The sequence below is a fragment of the Crocodylus porosus genome, unplaced genomic scaffold, assembly GCF_001723895.1.
Source record: "Crocodylus porosus isolate Cpor-Errol unplaced genomic scaffold, CroPor_comp1, whole genome shotgun sequence".
In the NCBI taxonomy this organism is placed as follows: domain Eukaryota; kingdom Metazoa; phylum Chordata; order Crocodylia; family Crocodylidae; genus Crocodylus; species Crocodylus porosus.
The window spans coordinates 13141378-13164232 of NW_017728910.1; the positions used below are offsets into that span (position 1 = coordinate 13141378).

General features: G+C 43.0%; 1 protein-coding gene across 4 annotated transcripts in view; it reads right to left on the reverse strand.

Annotated features, from left to right (window-relative positions):
• MECOM (MDS1 and EVI1 complex locus) overlaps positions 1-22855 on the reverse strand; it is a 484803-nt gene that overhangs the window by 254649 nt on the left and 207299 nt on the right. For all 4 annotated transcript variants that reach the window (XM_019532701.1, XM_019532699.1, XM_019532700.1 and 1 more), the window contains exon 2: positions 16568-16905. In XM_019532701.1, the coding sequence (XP_019388246.1) occupies positions 16568-16905 (338 nt within the window). The remainder of the gene's footprint in view (positions 1-16567; positions 16906-22855) is intronic.

Here is a 22855-nt window from a genome sequence, read left to right on the forward strand (position 1 = left end):
AAGTAAGCCTGTATGTTTCATGCATACTGCCAGTATATTTCACTAAGTTAAGACCAAGAATAACACTTAGGGAAACCCACGATCCACAAGAGCCCTTTTATACTATAGGCTTCACCTGATGAAATGCTTTGCCTCTTGTGGAATCTTTTACTTCTTTCCACAATAGCTCCTATGACTACACTTTAAAAGGGCTATTTAATATGGGTATTTTTTCCAAATGAACACATATTGTATGGACCAAATTTAATAAAATCACCTACAAATATGCCAGAGTATGACAACCCACACCTTCCGCCTGTGTGTGCCACCTACTGTTCAGTTAGGAAACACGACAGCAGTCACATCAATAAAACTTCATATTAATATTCTCTGGGGTGGAAATACACTTATTAGCCAAGGTTTGCCCTTTTTTTCCATTCTTTATTCCAATTCGGTATGTTTTTGGAAAACTCAGACAACCAGGGTTTATTCTCCAGGCCCTAAATTTAGGGAGTTCTGTATTGGACCAAATGCCCAGATTTCAGTAGTGCTGTTCCAGTGCTGACTCGAATGATAAATTTTAGCCTTGTCTCTTTTGAAACACGTGTGTTCGTGTTGGTTACATGTTCCCATGTACTAACCGCACAAGACACCTCTTCATTTGTTTCTCTTTAGGGATGACACTCTCATCTCCCAGCATACATGCTCTATCTCTCTACTGCTTGTTGAGCCATCAAGGCACACCTTTGTTTCATTTAGTATGCAATTTTCACCTCTGACCCAAGAAACTAGTCTTAGGCTTCCTGAACTTTATTGCCTGTTAATAGACTGCTGGCTCTCTTTTCAGCAGTAATAGAAATGGTGGAGAGACATTTAATTGAAAAGACTCACAAAGCTAGATTCTGAAAGGCAAAGTCAGTCAGGTTTTAAAAAACAATCCAGAAATAATATGGTTGAGGAGCTTTTGATTTTCTTTACAAGTTTGTGCCTCTTCATACAAATAAGAAAGACATCATTGATTTAATTATCTTCCTAAGGAACAATAGCATAATACTCTGAATGGTGCTAAATGATTGATTTGGTAATTCATCTTCTGCTAACAACTATCTACACATTTTGTTTCTTTTTAGTCTTCAGACTCATGGCATTAGCTGCAATATCACGGAGCACTCATGGCCTTTCATAAAACACCCACAGATGCTCTTTCCTGCCCACTATTTAAGGACACATGGTTATAATTTTGTGTGTATTTCTTTGTCAGAGATTACTTTTAGCTACATCTGTTCAATTAAAATAAAAAAACACAACACTGCTAGAGTTCAGTGGCTTTATATCAAAGGTAGCCTTTTAATGAAACGGAGATCTTTAATTTTAAGTGTTCTGATGAGTAAAAGATACCTTTATTTTTTTTTAAAGAAGTTGTCTGTTTTGTGAATAGTTAGGAAAGGACATTATTATAACATAAGGATATTATTACACATAGACATTATTAAAAATGATTTATTATCCTGTGTTATGAAACTTATAGGAAAAGTCTGATAATATATTAAACTTGTTTATTATGGACTTCATATAATTTTTGAATAATGCAGCTTTTTCTTTTGACAAGAGTAATAAACTCTGCCAGTATAGACATACGTTGATTATCCCAAGTCAACTGTATTGCTTAAAGAAACATGCCCAAACAATCAGCTTTTGACAGCTGCATCTCCTGTTATTTACAATAGCCATCACAGTAATAACTCACCATTTCTATATTAATAAGGCAGTGAAATTTATTATGATGGTATTGAAAAGTTATTAAGTACTTCATCCCAAGTGACAAAGTACCACAGCACTGTCACTATCCAAAAGCAGTTGCCCATCCATCACCAAGCTTTCCAGATGGTCCTGCATCTTTATCGCTCCCAGGTTGGTGACATCACCTGTTCACCCACTCAAAATTGATGATGAAAGCAAACAGATCTATCTTACTTACATTTACCAAATCAATTTAATTTTACAGGCCATGGCTTAGTGACATATTGACTGTTTTCCTTAATGGCATCTACTGTACTTAATGCAAGGAACTCATCTTTGAATCCTGGCTTGCATAATGTGTCATCTCATAATAAATTTTTGTATAACATATTTACTTAATGGGAAGAATTATGATTGCTTGTCAGTTCTTTTATTAATATAATTATCATTCCCTTTTCTTCCTCATGATATTATCTTTCTAAGGAGCGAAAATGTATTTCCTGATTGTCATCTTTTAAGAGGACCTTTGATTTGGTATTAAGACCAGATTTCATTAACTGTTCAGAATACGGCAAATCCCCTCCAACTACAAGTTCTCTTTCAGTTTTCACCTTACTTAAAAATTACAAAATATTGCTGAAATCAATGGAGTTTTACCTGGGTCATGTAAATAATGAGTAAATAATGTTCATGCCATTTTGCAGAAGAATTTTAACAAGTGAAGCTAAAATATCCTAATGTTCCCCTTGTTATTCTCAGAGTCTATAGAGAAGGTAACAATGAGTTTTAAATCCTCAGCTGCATCTCAGAGACGGGGTTTACCCCACACATTCCATTAGGGTGCATCTACATGAGATACTTTACTGCATATTAGACTAATCTAATGCACAGCAAAGTGTCACTGTCTACACATGCGCAGCAATTACTGTACAGTAGATTAGTCAAATGGGCCATTTCCTACTACCTGTAGGTACAAGTACTAGAAATTGGAGCATTAAACTAATACAGTGAAGCACATGTGTAGATGCTGACTGAGAGCAATTTGCACGGGGCCACATGGGGTGTGGAGAGCTGTCCTGGCTTGACAGGTCCTGATCTCCATGTAGCTAGGAGGCAGCTGCCCGGAAGTTGGGACAGCTCTCCCAGACACACTGAGAACAGAACAGGTCCCAAATTCCACAGCGCTGGTAGGCAGTTGCCCAGAAGCTGGAACAGCTCTCCCCAACCCTCTGGAAATCAGGACCAATTCCTGTACCCCATGCCAGCCTGGAGCTCCCCCTGGCTGCTACAGGGAGGCAGAGCAGGGCAGGAGCAGCCCTAGGCTGAACTATTCCCATGAGAGCAAATTTGCTCCCCCATGGGCACATGTTGAGATGCATGTAGTTTAATATGCCTGAATTTTCTGCAAAGTTCTCTTGTAAATTAATTGCACATGTAGACGCAACCTTTGATTCTTTACTTCCACACAAATTAAAGCCTCAGCAACCCAGGAAGATACCTATCTGCCTAATTCCACCTCCTCCTGGTTTATGGATCCAAGGTTCCATGTAGAGGTGTGTACAGATTCAGAGCCATAAAAGACAGCACTACAAATGTTAACCTCCTGTTCTACATATGCATGGATTTTTCTCAGCATGTGTAGTCACTCCAATATGGAGTCTGGGGATGGAAATGGTTGATCTGTGTGTAAAAAGCTCTTGGGATTTACTCCTTTGAGGACCAAGGTACAAAGGAATCTCCCTCTTGTTTATAAAACTAGAAGACTGCATTAATTTCCTTAGAATGACACTTTTTAAAACCGTAATAAGGTAAACTTTATATTAAAACAACAGAGCAAATTTTGAAGTCCTTAATTTTTTTTTTTCACTGAAGCCAATGGGAGTGTTGCCTTTTCAGGTAAGCCTACAAGAGAATCATAGAATCGTAGAAAATTAGGGCCAGAAGGGACCTCAGGAAGTCATCTAGTCCAAAGCAGGAGCCCTAGTCAAAGCAGGACCAACCCCAAATAGATCATCCCAGCCAAAGCTTTGTCTAGCCAGTCTTGAAAACCTCCAAGAATGGAGCTTCCACCACCTTTCTGGGTAACCTGTTCCAGTGCTTTACTATCCTCCTCATGAGAAAATTCTTCCTAATATCTACCCTAAACTTCCCTTGCTGCAACTTGAGACCGTTGCTCCTTGTTCTATCATCTGCCACCACCTAGAACAGTCTAGTTCCATCCTCTTTTGAACCCTGCTTTAGCTAGTTGAAGGATTCTAGTAAAACCTCTGTCAGTCTTCTCTAGACTAAAAAAGCCCAGATCTTGCAGCCTGACCTCATAAGTCACGTGCCCCTGTCCCCTCACCATTTTGTTGCCCACTGGTGGACCCTCTCCAATTTGTCCACATCCTTTCTGTACTGTGGTGCCCAAAACTGAACATAGTACTCCAGATGTGGCCTCACCAGGGCTGAATAGAGGGGAATAATCACTTCCCTTGACCTCTTGGCAACACTTCTACCAATGCAGCCCAGTATGATATTTGCCTTCTTGGCAACAAGGGCACACTGTTGGATCACATTCAGCTTATTGTCCTGTGTAACCCCCAGGTCCTTTTGTGCAGAGCTGCTGTCCAGCCAGTCAGGCCCCCGCCTGTACTGGTGCATAGGACTGTTTTGTCCTAAGTGCCGGACTTTGTATTTGTCCTTGCTGAACCTCATAAGATTCCTTTTGGCCCAATCCTCTAATTTGTCTAGGTCACTCTGAATCCTAGCCCTACCCTCCAGTACAGCTATTACTCCATCCTGCTTGATGTCATCTGCAAACTTGCTAAGGGTGCACTCTATCCCATCTTCCAGGTCATTGATGAAGACATTGAACAAAACTAGCTCCAGGACTAACCCCTGGGGCACTTCACTTAATACCAGTTGCCAACTAGCAGATTGGCTGATTACTATTCTCTGAGCCCGATGCTCCATCCAGTTTTCTATTCACCTTACAGCCCATTCATCCAGCCCATACTTCCTTAGCTTGCCTGCAAGAATGTTGTAGGAGACTGTATCAAAAGCCTTGCTAAAATCAAGGTACACCACATCCACAAGTCTCCTACCCTCCACAGAGCCAGTCACTTCATCATAGAAGGCAATCAGGTTGGTCAGGAATGACTTGCCTCTGGTGAATCCATGCTGACTGTTCCTAATCACCTTTTCTTCCTCCAAGTACTTGGAAATGGATACCTTGAGGATCTTCTCCATGATTTTTCCAGGGACTGAGGTGAGGGTGACTAGTCTGTAGTTCCCTAGATCCTCCTTTTTCCCTTCCTTAAATATAGGCACTAACAAAGATCAGTGAGAAATTAGGCTATGAGCTGGACCTTTGCTTGGTCATGTTAACCAGAGATACCTCCTACCCTCAGAGAGACCATGAGATTGGCAACCTACAGTATGGTGCTGCTTTCTACCTTCTACACACCTACTTCTTCTAGACCAAACGAGTTAATGGATCAACACCTCTCTGGAAGAACCTTCACACTGCAAAGTGAAAATAACTAGAACTGAACTATTTACAGTATTATCTAAGTATTTTTTCATGATCATCACTGTGCTAGATGAGGACTCATATTCTTCAACCTATAGTTACATTAGGTAGATGCCTGACAGAGAGAAAAACAGATATCTGGCACTGGTGACCCTACCTCTACCAACTATATTGTTGCACTAAGAATGCATCAATCTTTAGAATTATATTTCATGAAAAATCTACCTTCCTGTCTTGCAGTGTCCAAATTAGTCACGTCCTCACCACAGGGTAAAGATACAAAGAGAAAGATTTAGATTGGCAGCATTGCCAAACATTACAAATAACATCTTTTCTGCAGGAAATTCAGTGAAAGTCCTCTCACACGTAATCACAGCAGTCAGCCTGTATGATGGTTTTGATCCTGGCCCTTCTCCAGAAAAACAGTTAATCACATGCTTAAAGTTAAGCACATAAGTAATCTTGCTGGTAAATCCCTACTTAAGATCATTGCTGCCTCAGGACCACACTGCTCTGCACCTAGCAAGACTGAGCTCTTACTTGGACACAACACCACCTAAATAGTGGGAAAAAGAAAAACAAATCACTAACAACTACAGCTACCTGAAATGTATTATATAGTCACCTGATATTCAAGGACAGGATAGAGGTACACTCATCTAGAAAAGAAGACTGGGATCCTCCACACCATCATGATGGACAGGACATCCCCTCCCATTGTAAGCTTTTCCACATAGCCACATGATGTGAATCCTGTTTCTTGAGAGCAATGTCCAGAAGCAATAAGACCTTTTTTCTCTCTTTTTGTCTACTGTAAAGATGTATATGACCAGTTTCTACTTCTCTAACATAAGATTAACTTCTGTAGAGTTACTACAGAGTTCCTACAGTGTACATCAGACTCTGGCTTGTAGCAAACTACACTGAGACAAACCATCAGCTCCATTAATACCACCCAGCAAAAAAATCTGTCTTTTAGCAATGACATTCATTCAGCACCAATCTCAGCCAGATTTGATCGTGTGACCTATACATGATCTTCTATGTATATAAATGCCAATCCCTGGAGTCATCAAATTCTCTGAAAATATAATGTGCTTAATATGCCAGAAGAATTGGAAACACCTATTTCACTCTAATCACACAAGCTGCCGTTTCAAACTGCTTAAAAAATTGTCAGCTGCTTTATGTGACTGACCTCAACGTTTGCGTAATTTGTCAGGAACAGCATGGTGATAGTCTTAAACTGTACTGGTCACATGCCAGGTAATTAAAAACCTTGTGACTGGAGAAAGGAAAATGCTTCTCTTTTCAATATTTTGGCCAAGGTTTTCCAAAATAGGTCCCTAGAGTTAGGCCTTTAAATACATATTCAGCTCCTATGTGAGTACCTAATAGTTCCCATTGCTCTTTCTGACACTTTTTGGATGCAAATGTTGAGGAGTCTAAGGATGAATTTAATAAAATACTTTTAGGCTCCAGATTTGAAAATCTAGATCCATAGGATCTGTAACTCTTACGTTATTTCAACTATAAAGTTATGTCAAGGATGCTTAGAGCTTTGGATGGCCTTACCCATGCCATTATTAAAGACAAAAATCTATTGAGGTACAGCTTTGCAATTCAGGAGCCCATCTTCTTAAGTGCCTTGTTTAATGGAAATGGACTTAAGTAGGCCCTTCAGTCCTTTATTGTACTGCATCTGAGTGCCCAGTTCCACTTAAAAAGAAGTATATGTCAGAACTGGGCTGACCAAGTTCACCAACAACACCAAACTTTGGGGTAAAGCATCCAAACCTGAGGACAGAAGGGCAACCCAGGCTGACCTTGACAGGCTCAAGAAAAGGGCAGATGAGAACCTCACGGCATTTAAACACCAAAAAATGCAAGGTTCTTCACCTTGGGGGGAAAAACCTGCAGCATGTTTATAGGCTCAGCAGTGCTATGCTGGCTGGTGCTATGGACGAAAAGGACTTGGGGATCATGACTGACTACAAGAGGAACATGAGCCTTCAATGTGATGCTGCAGCTAGTAAAGCAAGCAAAACACTGGCTTGCATCCATAGATGCTTGTCAAGCAAATCCCAAGACGTCATTCTCCCCTTGTACTCACCTTGGTGAGACCGCAGCTGGAGTACTGCATCCAGTTTTGGGCTCCACAATTCAAAAAGGACATGGAGAAGCTTGAGAGAGTCCAAAGGAGAGCCATATGCATGATCAGAGGTCAGGAAAACAGACCTTATGATGACAGGCTGAGAGCCATGGACTCTTCAGCTTGGAAAAGCGCAGGCTCGAGGTGATCTGGTGGCTACCTATAAGTTTATCAGGAGTGCTCATCAAGATCTGGGGGAACATTTGTTCACCAGAGCCCCCCAAGGGATGATAAGATCAAATGGTCACAAACTCTATAAATGGCAAAATTCCCAGAGAAAGACTTAAAGTCTGATTCTCAAAAAAGTCCTATCGACTCAGGATACATGCACACTGCTGATAAAGGTGTGATTGCAGCACAGGTACACAGAGTTTCCTAGCTTAAACTAGCTGGCGTGGAAAATGATGGCAGAGAAGACACAGCAGCACAGAGTTCAGAACAACAATTTTTACAAGCCCACTGGAGACCCTGACTTTGTACTCAGGTTGCTAGCATGTGCTGATGTCTGTGACACTGGATCTTTAAACTTGCTGTTACCAAGGTAATTAGAATAAAACTAGTCTAGATATACCCATGCCTGCTGCAATTAGATCTTCAGCTGCAATGTAGGCATAACTTAAATAGGTGTAAGACCTAAATGATTTTTTCCACTCACACCAGATTAGAATCTCCACTGACACCCATAGAGGGACTTCTAATTAACACCAGTAAGTGGGCCAGACACTTTCTTCCATTGTCTTAAAAGCAGATTCTGTTTTGATAGCTTTAATGTGTCAGTCCTCTAGCCCTTCTCAAATTAAAGATATTTTTCCATATTGCTATTGAAAGCTACATATAGCTTGAGTTAATCACTTACCCTTTAAACAGTATTGTTATTCTCCCAGAACTCACCGAGTCCCCTTTGGAGTCCAGATATAATAAACTTTGTTTACATTTTGTAATACACTTAAAGATTAAATGTCACCATCTTAAACCAGATTCAACATTGTTAAAAATATATCTTTTTAAAATGTCTGTGAGCATCAGATCAATTTATACTCTGTCTAACCTGAAAGGCTTCTCAGCCTTCACATTAGGGAAGAAAACAGTATATTCTGTTGGATAACATCTAAAACTATATTCTACCTTCTATTACAAGTTTGATCCATACAGCTTCACAGGTCCTCCCTCTACCTTCCTACTACTAAAAACACGTTTTATGAAAAACAGGATCCAGAACTCCTATAGCTGAATATTCCCATAAATATCACATTTAGCTAATAAGTCCAATCAGAGATCTGAATTCAAATGCTCAGCATACTGGAGATGTGTCTATTTGCTTCAGTTCTATGTTTAAGGGTTCATTTTTGAGTACTCTCCAACTTTGCTTTCCACAGAAAAGCATAAATCAGGATGAAACCACTAAATTTGTTCTTCTTTTTTTGTTTGTGTTTAAAAAAATACTGACACCCTTTAAAAGCTTGTTTTCTTTGTTGATTAAGAAGCAGCCCATTTTCCCTTTGTAAACAGTCACTGAGCCACAGTTACTTGGCCCCAACAGACGACTGGACTAAAACCAAATGACAAACTGCAGAAAAGCTTGACCTCTACCCTTGTCCAGTGACCCTTTGTTCGATTTGTACTTTAGTTCACCAATACCTGATTAGATCATGCTCAGCTTTAGACCCAGAAAATGAGATAACATTCCAATTTATGGCTTTTCATTTACACTGGCCTATGGCACTCTAATCATGACCCAAGCACAACTACATCACAACAAATGCTCTTTGTATCACAGTGCATTTTATAGTTCAGGTATCTCAATGGACGTGATGGACATTATTTTTAGGACTTACTTAGGCAAAATTCAGCATTAACATTAGTATGGAGTTTTGCTAGTTGGGAGCATGCAGAAGCAGGCCCTGTGAACTGCCTAGGCCTCTTGCATAAGTGGAGTCAAGTACTTACAGTATTAGTTACATAGCTGCAAACTTACAGTAGCAGCTTCTTCAACTTTCACCCCCTGCTATGTGAGATGGACTCAAAAAACAATGTTTGGATCCAAGTTACCAGTGCCCTGAAGATCTAGGGATACTCTAACTCTGGTTCTTAAACTCAGCCTATTCTAAAGATAGCTTCCCTTTCCAAAATGCAGATCCAAAGCTAAATTTGGTTTACTATTGCTTTCCAAAGTGTCTGGAGGGGGTCACATTTGGAGTTCTCTCACTTATTAACACTAAACTGTCCTAAAGAAGGAACACATCTTGGAGTTCTAAAAGAAAAAGCTCTAATATTTACCTGCACAGCATCGTAAAACACAAAGGACAATATCCAGATTTTTTTTCAAGAACTACTAATACAGCTTCTATATTTCCCCTCACTACAGCATTTGAATCATAATATAAACAACATGCTTTAATAAAAAATCTATAAGTTACAGAAAAAGCTTTGCTGTTGCTCTCTTGGCAGCACAGAGGCAGAGAGGGATCTTGGAGTCATGATTGACTCCAGGATGAATATGGGTCGCCAATGCGACAAAGCAATAGGCAGAGCCAACCGCACGCACCCTGTCATACATCAACAGGGGCATCACCCACAGGTCCAGAGAGGTGATCCTCCCCCTCTATGCGGCACTGGTCAGGCCGCAGCTGGAGTACTGTGTCCAGTTCTGGGCGCCCCACTTCAAGAGGGACGTGGAGAACCTGGAGAGGGGCCAGAGGAGGCCACTCGTATGGTTGAGGGCCTCCGTGGCCAGCCCTATGAGGAGAGGCTGAGGGACCTCCGCAAGAGGAGACTGAGGGGGGATCTTGTGGCTGCCTACAACCTTATCAGGAGCCACCAGCAGGGACTCGGGGAAAGTCTGTTCACCAGGGCCCTCCTTGGAGTCACCAGGAACAATGGCCACAAGCTGAGGGAGGAGAGGTTTAGGTTGGATATTAGGAAGAACGACTTCATGGTAAGGGTGGCCAGAGCCTGGAATAGGCTCCCCAGAGAGGTGGTGCTCTCACCTTCCCTGGAGATCTTCAAGAGGAGACTGGATGGGCACCTGGCTGGGGTTTTATGACCCCTGCCACCCCCAGTGTTCCTTCCTGCCCATGGCAGGGGGTCGGACTCAATGATCCGTCTAGGTCCCTTCCCACTCACTGATTCTATGATTCTATGACTCTTTATACTATAATCCAATTATTTTGCTTTAACTGCAAAAGGCAGCAGGTTTATGAACAGAAAAAAACAATTTCTCAAGAAAAAAGATGTCCTGACAATAATTGCAGAAGGATCCTTGAATAGGTACAACATATTCAAAAACTAAGCAATGTTGCAGTGTTGCTATGTATGTTACTGGCACATGTATCCTATGAGATTCAAAAGGAGAAGATGAATGCATTACATAGAGAGAGAACCCAGATATGATGAAACATCAGCTTTTGCCTGTGAAACCAATGATCCTAGTATTTATAACAGGAATCCCTCTGCTAATAGAACAGTAGCTGTTTTACCACCACCCCCCACCATTGTGCAATAGCAGAATGATCTGTGGCAGCTCGGCTTGACTGTTTGAGCCAGATGGCTCAGGCCGATTGGTAGTGGCATTCCCCTTCCCCACCAATCAGAAGAATGTAGGATAGAGGCTTCCTCTGCCCTGACCTAGGGGCAAGGTAAAGAAGAGGACCAGAGGGGGAACTAACCCCTCAGGCTTTCCCATTGGTCTATTCCCAATCAGGGGGTGGAGCTTAAGTGCCCAGCACATGGGCAGCCTCAATGAGGGATGACGAAGGTGGAGCTGCAGAAGAGCTAGTGGAGCTGACCAGCAGGGCAGAGCGGTTGCCCCAGAAGTGCCCTGCAGATGCCTCTGGCGAGCGGGAAGCAGCAAGTGGCTGCATCCCAGCACCGCCATGGTGGAAGCCATGGCATTGGTGCACAGAGGGTCTGGGGAGTAAACGGGACCTCAGTGGCTGCACAAGGCAGTGCAGGTCCCAAGCCTATATGAGGCAGGAGCCCTCAGTGTGGTGCACAGGGCTGGTAGAGCTGAAGGGACCACCACAGCTGCATGAGGCAGTGCGGGTCCCCATCCCTGCATGAGGCAGGAGCCCCTTTGGTGTACGGGAAGTGTACAAGGCGGAGAGCCAAGGGTAGCTGACAAGACACCGTGGCTGCATGAGGCAGCACCAGTCCCCATCCCTGCACGAGGCAGGTGCCCCTTCGATGCACTGGGTGGTGAGAGAGGGCTGACAGGCCCAGTGGCTGCATGAGGCAGCTCGGGCATTTCTGCAGCAAGCGGCGACCGGACAAGTCGAGCACCCTAGCGAAGGAAGACACTCCGCATCCAACCCACAGGTAGACATGAGTCTAGTTTACCAAAGCTGGTGGGGGTCATGAGTTACCCAGGAAGGGGATTTCCACAGGGGAGAAGGGCCCTCCCCATTTCAGATGATCAAAGGGAAGCCCTGACAGGAACGATTCACCCTTGGGTGCAGAGAGGAATCTAGGTCCCCTGTTTGTTAAGGATGGTTTCATGGTTATGGGCCCCCTCCTAGTCAGGTGACCTAGGAGAGGGTGATGGTGCTCCGTTAGGTAACGGGATCCTTACCCTGGTACCATTTCTTCTTTGGGCACAGCTGCTCTGCCACTGCTAAGTTCTGGGTCCTTGTGTCTTTGGGATTCTTGTTGTAACCTTGCATCCTTATTGTTGTATTATGCGAGGATTGTAAGATGTTCTATTTAGTTCACTAGTCGGGTCTGCTAGTGCAGCCTCGACTCTGTATCTGAATTCACTGTATGGGTTATCTTCATGCATTTGTATCTCATTTGATGTAATCTTACTGTGTATGTTCAGTTATTGTCCCATCACTGCCAGATTTTCCTTTTGTTGATTTGTTGTCTAACCTGTGTTTTATCATTTGAGTGTTCCTTTGCCTGCTGCCTGGAGGGCCATCAAGGGCAGGGCCTAGATACTAACCAGAAGGCCACAGAGGATTAAGGCCTGTGCCTGAGTTCAGGGTTAATAGGAGTTATTGTCTTTGTAAAGCTATATTTGTAAATAACACATGTATATGTATATATGTGTATACATTTAAGTTTTATATTATATTGTACAATTAAACTGTAAAGTTAAGTTCGCTGGGTGTCCTTGGTCTTTGCTCTGCTCTGTAAGGAAAGAAGGTCACATTTCCACCACATCCACTGACATCCCTTCAATTGGAGAGGGGGTACCATCTGCATACCACCCAGATTACAGATCCAGTTTCCCTTGAAGCCACACATATGACCTTAATTACTTCCCAACTTAACAAAGATTTATCCAAATGCATTAAAATCAAATAGGGGAAAAATTACAATGCTGACAGCATCATAATCAGCACAATTCACAACACAAGGGATCCCACAATACTGAGGGACTATTAGGGTAGAAGATTTTTTTTTTAATTCTGTAAAGTAGAGTGTGCTCAGTCCTTCTCCCATGAAAACAATGTGCAGACTACCATCTGATTTCCAGGTGAGCAAGTCTGAGCTCACTATGTATGGCTAAATATCAGTTCACAAGACAAGTCATGGATTTGGGAGATCAAGGCCAAATACATGATAAGAGACAAGAGTTGAATCAGTTGGGCTCACAGAGAATACCAAGGAAACTGTTGCAAAATGAAATGGATTCATGCTCTATGTAACCTTTACCTATTTTGATTTTTGTTAACTAAGAACTGGAAGAAAATCCACAAAACTAGCTATTTTTCCTACCAGACTGAGCAATACAAAAAAAGTGGCAACCTTCACTCTAAGTATCCTAGACTTGGTTTGTTTTAAAAATTGTGAAGCTGCCAATTACTTTTCCCTCTCCACCGTAATAAACACGTTCATGTTACTGCCTGGAAGAAATGTATTTGCCACTCACCCTTTCTATTCTCCTTGGTAGTTTGAAGCATTTGCAGGTGAATGGTCAATTTTGTGGAGCGACTTTATTGTTGACTTTGTGCAATTTTTCTTTCCATACTTTCTATCTATTCTAGTTTTATGGCAAAATTTGAGAGAGACCCTCTTTTCAGTTTTCCCAAATGAATACGCTTGTTCAAATGAAGTGAATGTTACAGTGTGGAAATGATTCTGCATCTGAGTTTCCAGTTTCTGTTGTTAGCAAAAACCATGTTAACTCTTTTTGCCTAAAAGGGTTTTGAAATAAACAACTAGCCACATTGCTAGCAAGTAGTGTCTAATTTAAAGATAGGTTACCATGACCAAAAAGCAAAGAATCCATTCCTTAACAGGTATAAGTCAATAGAAGTATCTTTTTATTTCAATAGCGGTATCTTTTTATAATTTGATTTATACCAGCTGAGGATTTGGCTCACAACGTTTTTGTTTTCAAGTAAATTCAATTCAGATTTGCGGTGGAGTGACAGCACTTTTTTTTTTTCAAACTTCCATTATGAATACATAACCTTAATTGTGGTGTGGCTACAAGACAGTCTTTATGACTTTTTAGTGCCTTGTTCAAAAAATAAAGATTTCTTCCCAGTAATTATATTCCACCAAGGTGTGCTCATTTTATAGATTTCTGCCATGTCTATAATTCCTCTTGACACTTTTCTGTCATATTGTCATGGATCTCTCAATGGTTGAACCAACTGGATACAAAAGTTGGAATGAACTTACTGAATATTTTCTGACAGTCCACTGGGCAAACCCAATGTTTATTATCCACTCTATCTTTTGAGGCTATTCTACACAGTATGACTTCATTTAGTCTCAGTAAGTAAAACTCCTTGTTCACCAAATATCAGTCAGGACTCAGGAGAGCCGTACAAAACTAAACACTTCTTTCCCACTTATCAAAAAGCCTGCTGTCCCAATGGAAAAGAAAAATGGAAAATTGGGATTGTATTATATTTTTAGTACACATCTTTAAACTAGGAATAAAAAAGTGAATGCAAGAATGGTTTTTATGTCACATCAGATCAACTCTGGGAAAACCCATGATTTCCTTCAATCTAGAATTTTTATCTGTGCTACAGGAATCTAGACAATGTACAGAATTGGAGGAGGCAACTGGCCCAGCTAGCCTAACTCCTGATGCACGAGGGACAGGGCTTCTCAGAGCTCTTTCCATGTCCCTTTCAATGTGCGCTGTGCCAAGGGGTGCCTGTACACATGCGGGGATACATTCCAGCAGCCTCCACATCTCATGGATCAGTGTCCCAGAGCTTCAAAATGGCGGTGGGGGTGCTTTAACTAAAGGTCATCAAACAAGCTTTAGTTAAAGCGCCCCCACCGCCATTTTGAAGTATGGGGATACTGATACACGAGACGCTGTGGGCACTTTAATTACAGCAGCTCTCAGATCCGCTCTAATTAAAGCACCCCTCCACACACACCCCTGAAGCACGTGTAAAAACACCCTATGAGTTTGAGGACCCAATCCTGATTTCATCAAAATTAATGGCAACACTCCCATTTTCTTAAATGGAAGCCGGTGACTTACGGCCTTATTACACATTGCACTCTGAGCTGCTCAAATGTTGATCAGTGTTAGTCTGGAGTAGTCACACCTTGAAGCTAAAAACCTTCTCTAACTGTCCCCTACCTGCACAGCTGGGACTTACCACCAAAGGGCTGGCAAGCAGCGGCCTGACCAGAGACTACAGATGTGAGTTGCCTCTACAGGGCTGGTAAACCAGAACAGGCCTTTATCCTGGTTCTAGGTGGGGATGTGTGAAAGATGTAGCAGGTAGGCATGAAGCTGGGAGGCAGAAAACTAATGGGATAGGGTGGGTAATGAAATGGGAGGTGGAAAGGAAATGACACTGGTGACAGTGTGATGAAATGAAGTGAGCCACTGAAGGATAAAATTTTAAGATAGGGTTTTTCAGCCTTTTTTGGCCTTCCAAAAATACCCCCAGGGGTACGAATAGCCCCAGTTGAAAACCCCTGTATTAAGAAACCAAAAAAAAAATTGAAAAAGAAATAAAGAGGAAGTAAATTAAAGACAGTTTAAGGAATAGGGATTTTGGATTAGGGTGTGGGGGGAGGAGGTGTTGGTCATCCTGTAGTGGCTAGGAGGTGGGAATGGTAGGGAAAGGTGCTTTTGCGGGGGAGCTACCACCCCTGCCCCAGGACGGAAGCCCAGCTCATGGGGACCAGATCTGGCCCTCTATCTTGTTCCCCTTCCCCCCCACCCCTGAACCCACTCATGGGCCTGCCAATGCCCTGTAACCTGGCTAGCTGGGATGTGCTCTGCAGGTTGTTTGCATAGGATTGCACCCCTGATCATGCTCCTGGGGCTGGGAAGGGGGTTGGATTAGTGGGCAGTAGAGTTCAGGAGGTGGGAAGTCAGTTCACATGGAACAGGAGGGCGGGGGAGGGGACACTGCACCTTGGGATGCTGGAGGACTGAAACTTGGGTGACTCATCTGTGGGGAGTGGCCACACATTAATGGAACTCAAGCTAGGTAACACAGATCAGAGATAAACCTGCCCTGGAGTGGTTAACTTTAAGCTCCCTAGACTGTAGTTTAAACTAGTTTTAAGTGTTAATACGTGGACAATCCAGGGATTAAGAGCTCCAGACGGTGCCTAAAATGAATATGTAATTCAGGTGCCTAAGTGTGACTCTATTCCATTGTGTTCAAGTAGACAGAATTTCATTAATGTATCTACTTTCATAATATGTTGTCATCTTATCCTTAAGACCAAGTCATAATAAAGCTGCAAGGAGAAGACAGATTCACCCATCTTTAATATTAACAGTTTTTCAGGGACTGAAACAGGATGGAATTGGATTGCATTTAGCCATCTAATGGGTGGAATAGGATCTGGCCCTATAATTTTCTGCAGTAGTAACTAAGCAAAGCAACAATACTCTATAAGCCATTCTCTAAGTGTCTTCAAGAGAAAGCAGTGAATCAGCTAGTCAAACTTCCCAATTCTTTTAAAACAAGTTGCCTAGTTACAACTCCCTCCACCACTTCCATGTTATATTGCAAAGTCTTGTGAGAGAAAAATGTAAATGCCACAGAAAAGTTGAGATAAGTCACTGCTTCCTCTTCCCTGGGAAAGAGGGGACACCTACATCAAAAAGCCTGGTCTGCCAGTCCTAATGCATGCAAACTGTTCACACAGTTCAAATGGGTAGCCCTACAGCTCTGCATATCCACCTGAGTTTGTAAATCATGAAGACATTAAACAGACTGAAAGGATTTAAAGTTTCTTACCTCCCAACCATAACTGGGATCCTTAAGGGCTGGCCTCTGCTCTCCAACATATGGCCCAAATTTTTCTCCTACTTCAATCTTCCTTTTGGTCCATATCCCTAATCCTGCTCCAGGAATGTTTGATTCTCGCAGTTCAAACTCTGATGGAATGGGAATGTCATCGGGAATGTATATAGGAGCCTTGTAAGGAGAGCTCTCCTTCGGTGTGAATTCTTCATTAGATGTTGCTGGAGAAGATGGCTCTTGGACACTGAGGGACAACTTAGTTGCTTCTCCATCAGGCTCTGGCATTTCTTCCAAAGGAAGTTCATGGAAGCTTTCATATAAACATTCATCACCTGAAAATGAATTCATACTTTAGGAACTGCCTGCATTAAAGGTGCAGAAGGGTTTTCCATGTGAACCCTTCTGCACCTTGAGCAGAAAGATACTGCACAGTCTCACAATTGAGGAGCGAGATGCACAGTGCTTTTGCAGACCTGACTAGAGTGCTCTTAATGTCTGTAAACATTAGCAAGTAAATTACATACAAAGGGTGTACGCGCACACCTGTCACCCAATCTTCATACAGCACTTCAAATCATTTTGAATTGAACGGAAAACCGGTTACAAATGGAATCCAGGGAAATGGAACGCTAGAAGGTTTTACTGCCCCTTTGTTAATGGGTAAATGGCTTAGACAACCTGAAAAATGTAAAATTAAGGTTGATGGCCTCAGATTAGCCTTTGGGAGGAGAGAACTAAGCTGTCATGCAACTGCTGGCAAGATCCTCAGTTGGTGAAAAGCAATGTTGCACCATTGTCTTTAATGAAACTACAACGATTTAAACTAGCTGAGAATCTGGCTCAGGATGTCACCTCAGTGCAGGACATAGACTAACACAACTTACATTACGTGATCTGGGCGTTTTTGTTTTGGCAAGACAACTAAGCAATTTTTATTTCGCGCAAAATGAAACAAGTCAGTGCCTCAGTTTGACTAACAAACCAAAGAGACTGTGGTTTGCAGAGCTCAAATTATAAGTGTAATTGTAAATTTCTATTATTCCTAAATGTCAAAGCGACTTCAGCCAGAGTTTCAGTTGCACAAAAAATGTTACCTCAATGTTACCTCAATGTCCTGGTAATACTGTCATATTGCAAACCAAACAAAAGAAAAACTAATTAATAAAAAAATCCTCCTTAATATTTAGCTTTATTAGCATTACTATGTTTCTCCCAGGCACCAAAGTTCATCCATCTAATTATAAACTAAAAAAGGAGATATTTTTCTGGGAAAGCAGTACGTTGAGAGACTCAGAGTATAAGGTGAACATGAACCTATTTGTGGGAGAGATCCATTTATGCCCTTCCATTGTCATGTCTAACACCGTGACCTCTTCAGGTAACAGCAACAGCAACAGGTAACAGCCCGAGCAACTTTTAGATTTAGATAAATCCTTTGGTGATGCAATACAAACATTGGCCCTTGTGATATAACCCTGGTGAGACAAAAATCAGACCCTAGAGAGCATGCTTCCAAGCACAATTACGTACAAAAGCAATGAATCATTTACACACGTAGTGCTGTCATTTTTAAATTAAAGCAGGCTTCCTTATGATCTAATGATTATTCCCATTGGAAACAAGGTGAAATAACTGAGGGAATAGTCTAAATTAGGTAGCATGGAAATTTAGACATTTCCCTCCATAAAATTCTTTACTGCTGTTTTGCAATAAACAACCTTGAAAAGAAGCCCAGTAGGAAAAGTTAATTGCTACTAAAAGACCAGAGTGGACACCTGTGTTTGCACATTCTGCACCACTTTGCAGGCCAGCAGGAAAGAGTGCATGTGGCTGCATGCTGGAAAGGTGGTTGATGAGGACAGGAGAGGAGCCAAGTGCCAAAGCTAATGCCAGAGCCCTCAGGACTTCAGGCCCTAGGGTCACTTTAAAGAGCACACTGGGCTTGTGTGTGGAGCAGGGAGGAAGGGCTGACTTATTTCCACTTGGACAAATGCTTAGCAGTTCAGCATGCTCTCCCTTTCCAAGAGCAATATATTTGTGAGATGTAGCATGTGAGGAAGACTGGGGAGCTCATACAGCCAGAGTTGGTTATACCATCAGCTGAAGTAGCTGATACATCAAATACATGGGGTATCTGGGGCACATAAAGTAAAATAAGGGGGTGGCCAAAAGTGCAATGCAAGGACACTAAGCTTTGAATGGCTTGAATGCCACCTGAATACATGCAGGTAATAAAGAGCCTACTGGCATATTTGGTGTATTAACGCTCAAGATAGGTCAAACCAAATATCTGGGTACACACTGAAACAACTGACATCTGAACCCAAATCTAAAGCTCATCTCTAAATAATGCAGACTCATATAAATATCTTTTCAGTAGTCACTGCAGTATTGCTTGTTTTCTTTCTCCTTTTCTCAGTCTGCATAACTCCTTTTTTTCTATCTACTTTCTGCCCAGGACTGCATACATACACACCTCCCCATTTTCTAGCACATAATTCTGATAATCTGTCCTTGGAGACATGCATGTGGTCACCAATGATTAATGAGAACTTGGACTGTTGGTTATTAGGGGTGAAGGATGTTTACCTAAGCTGGTAGCCAAAGCATTTGGAGAGCCTACTTCAGAGGTGTTTCTAAATCCATAATCTCCAGAGGTAAGGAGAAAATAAAGTCTGAGATAAGCCTGGAAGCAGCCCCTCCCAGCTGAGCAGATAGAGTTTGGCTCATGCTTGGCTAACCCTTTCTATAGGAACTTCACAATTATAACTACCACCATCCCTTGCCAAGTTGGGCAGCCATCAACAGGCTGCTAGAAAAGAAGAAACCAGTTGCACATCACAATTTTGGAGCTCTCCTTTTCCTTTTGAACAATATGTATGATCATCTTTAGCATGGACTCACTTTATAAAGGCCTTCTTGGGACATTTTTGGATCATTCATCTCCTTGAGGAAAACCAGGAAGGACTTGAGGAAAGTCCCATGTGACATGGAAGGATATTTTTAGATGTCACTGTTGGGATATGGGCTCTAAAGAGACCAGAGTCCTTCAAACATTTCTGTTCTGTTCAGGCGATATCTACAGCAATTATTTTCAAGAGTATCTGAAATGAGACAGGCATTTCCTGTTGCATACAAATGGACACTTTTATCTAAATTACTGTTTGAACAGGTATTTGAGAAAGGACTGTCACAGGCAGGAACTGATTGATTACAAAACACATTAGCCGAGGTCTAGAATGGTTAGGAAAAAGTATAAAATTAGCAGATAGAAATCTGGAGGCTTCAGAAGTTATGGAAGCCCGCATACGAGCTACATATGAGACACTGGATGTCTCCCACCACATGGGAGACATCCAACGGCCTCTGTGCACAAGCCAGCATGGTTTAGTAGTGGTCCCCTTTGTGGGAGCCAGCATGGTTTAGTGGTGGTCCCCTTTGTGGGCTCTGGGGGAAAGTCAGGAGTTGCCCCTGCACATGTGGGATTAGTTTCAACATCAGGCAAGCACTGCATTATTCTGGATGAAAGCAGTGTTAGCAAGATGCCTGAAGAAAGTTTGTGCTATTGCCTTCACCACAGAAACATTCAGCAGAGGTGCAGAGAGCTAGTATTTCCATTGTGCTAGAGGGCCCCGTCAGCCATGTTGTTTTTAGCTCTGTACAAACACAATTATAAGATTGTTCGACAACCTAAATAGAACCTAGATGATAATTCCTGATTAGCTAGAAACCATGAAGCTGCAATATCACCACAGATCTAACTATACCAGTGATTTGTATTTAAGAAACATAGGCACATAATGCTGGAAGGGACTTTCTTGGGTTACCGAATTCAATGCCTGACTACTACAGAGTCCACATCAAATCACCTCTTTCAGAAAGCATTTGGTGAATAAAGCTGTGTTCTAAGAAGCAGCTACTGAGCTTGTAAGGTGTGTATTTTCCTTTGTTTTAAGCAGGGTAACAGCTGATTTCTAACATACCATTGTAAATGGAACAGTATTCTAGACCAGTGGTTTTCAACCTGTGGTCTGTCAACCCCTGGGAATCTACAGATTATGTCTGTGGCAGGCACAGGCAATTATTTTGGGCGAAGGGCCGCTTACCAAGTTTTGGCAAGCTGTTGAGGGCCATATGCATAGCCCCCCCCCCTTGACAGATGCCCCACCCCCTGGTTGCCATCTTGGGACTGGAAATCCCGCCCCAACCTCTGACCTTTGCCACCGGAAGTCCCTCCCCTTGCCCCTGGAAGTACACCTTTGGGACCATATACTGCAGAGTGGCAGGTGGGCAGGCAGGAAAGTGGGGAAAGCAGTGGGGAGGGGTGGAGTGAGCAGGAGTGCAGGGCCTGCACCAATGTCCCGGGGCCAGCACTGGCAGGGCCCTGAGCGGGGCGGTAGGAGCATGGGGTGTAGGCAATGGAGAGGTACAGGCGGGCTCCAAGCAGCTGCAGCATGGGGTGCCAGCCACGGGAAGAGGGAGTGGCCGCTTTCCCCGCGCTGAGCACCAGTTCATTCCCCACCACCGCTGTTAGCCTGGGCCCTGCACCACTTCCAGGCTCACCCACTGGGGCTTTGTCACAGCAGCAGCAGCTGGGCAGAAGCTGCTGCTTGGCGCAGAGAGAAGCGGCCTCCCTCACTCACTGCCACCAGGCAGTGTTTGCTGTGGCTGCCTGCCCCGAATCCACACAGCACTAGGCTGCTGTGCGGCTGCTTCATGACCACCTCTGTGCTGCTCTGTGGCTGCTCCACATGGCCACTGCTGCCATATGGGGCAGCACAGAGGCAGTGGTGAAGCAGCCGCACCACAGCCTAGCACGGCATGGGCTCTGGGAGGGCAGCTGCAGCAAACACTGCCCAGCGGCAGCGAGTGGGGGGCCGCTTTCCTCTGCATTGAACAGCAGTTTCTGCAGAAAGAGCTGGTGCTCTGCATAGGGGAAAGCGGCGTGGCAGCGGTGATACAGCGGTGAGGCAGGACAGCCCTACATAGACTGCGAGCAACTGCAGCAGAAAGCGCCAGCCATGGTGGGGGTGCTTTTCCCCTGCACTGAACACCAGCTCATTCCCTCCTGCTGCTGCTCAGTCCAGGTGGGCAAGTGCAGGGCACGTACAGTCAGGGCTATGCGCTGCTCCCTGCCTGTACCACAGGGCTAGGACAGGGGCACTGGGGCAGATAAATATTAATTTTCTAAGTTTTTTAGGGGCCCCATGGGCTGGGTGGAATGGCCTGGCAGGCCAGATCCACCCTGCGGGCCATATTTGGCCCACCCCTGGTCTAAAAGGTCTGTGAAGCATGGCTATGATCAATCAAAAGTATGTGAATACCCACACCTACAATTCAAAGGGTCCGCATCTCCATTAGAAATTTTTTAGGGGTCCGCAAATGAAAAAAGGTTGAAAGTCACGGTTCTAGATCACCTGATTTGGGCTGCTTCATTCATATGAATTAGGAGTCGCTGGAGGATTGAGAGCCACAAGTATAGGTTGATGACACGCTACAGAGGTGCTAGACCACATTCTGATCTCATCTATGTTGCTGTAAATAAGCAGCAAATTCACTGAAGTCAGCGCTTAGCTTTTGTGTTTAAAAGGTCAACATCTACCTTACAATCACATCAATGATTTCCTTCTAGGATTAGCATTCCAGCATTAACATCTACAGTTGTTCTGCTTGAAACAACTCAAAACAGTATAAAGAAAAAAAATAAAAGTCTTTCTTTTGTCAGAGTTGGGGGGCAGGGAGTTGCACTGGATAACATTTTTTGTGCAGACTGTCTCGAGGTTTCACTGATATTTCCTCTGATGTTTGTGCTGGTCTATCACACAGCAGTGAGAACATTTTTTTTAAAAATAGAAAACCTGGCCCCAAATTTTGGCATCAGGGCTGAGGGCAGGGATGGTGTTTAACCCAGTATTGGATCATTATTTAATCTAAATTAGTGAAAGGAAAAACTATTTCCAGAAATAGTTAGACTTCTAATAGCCTAATAGAATTAGTCTTCTATCAGTATTTTACACATGTGTAGTGTCTAAACCTGATACAAGTATGAAAAACTCAACAGGAATTCTAAATACTTTTAAGAGCCTCGTTCTGCTTTCCCGATACCCAGTGGTGCTTATGTGAGCAATATGAGGGAATTCTGTTTGCATAAGGATAACTCAGGAAAAGGTACCAGAATCACCCCTTAGCTTCTATTACACCGTGTTTGCTGTAAATCAAGGCACATGTGAGCTCACAGGCCCAGAGCTCTGATCTCAGTTATGCTGGTATAAATCTGGAATA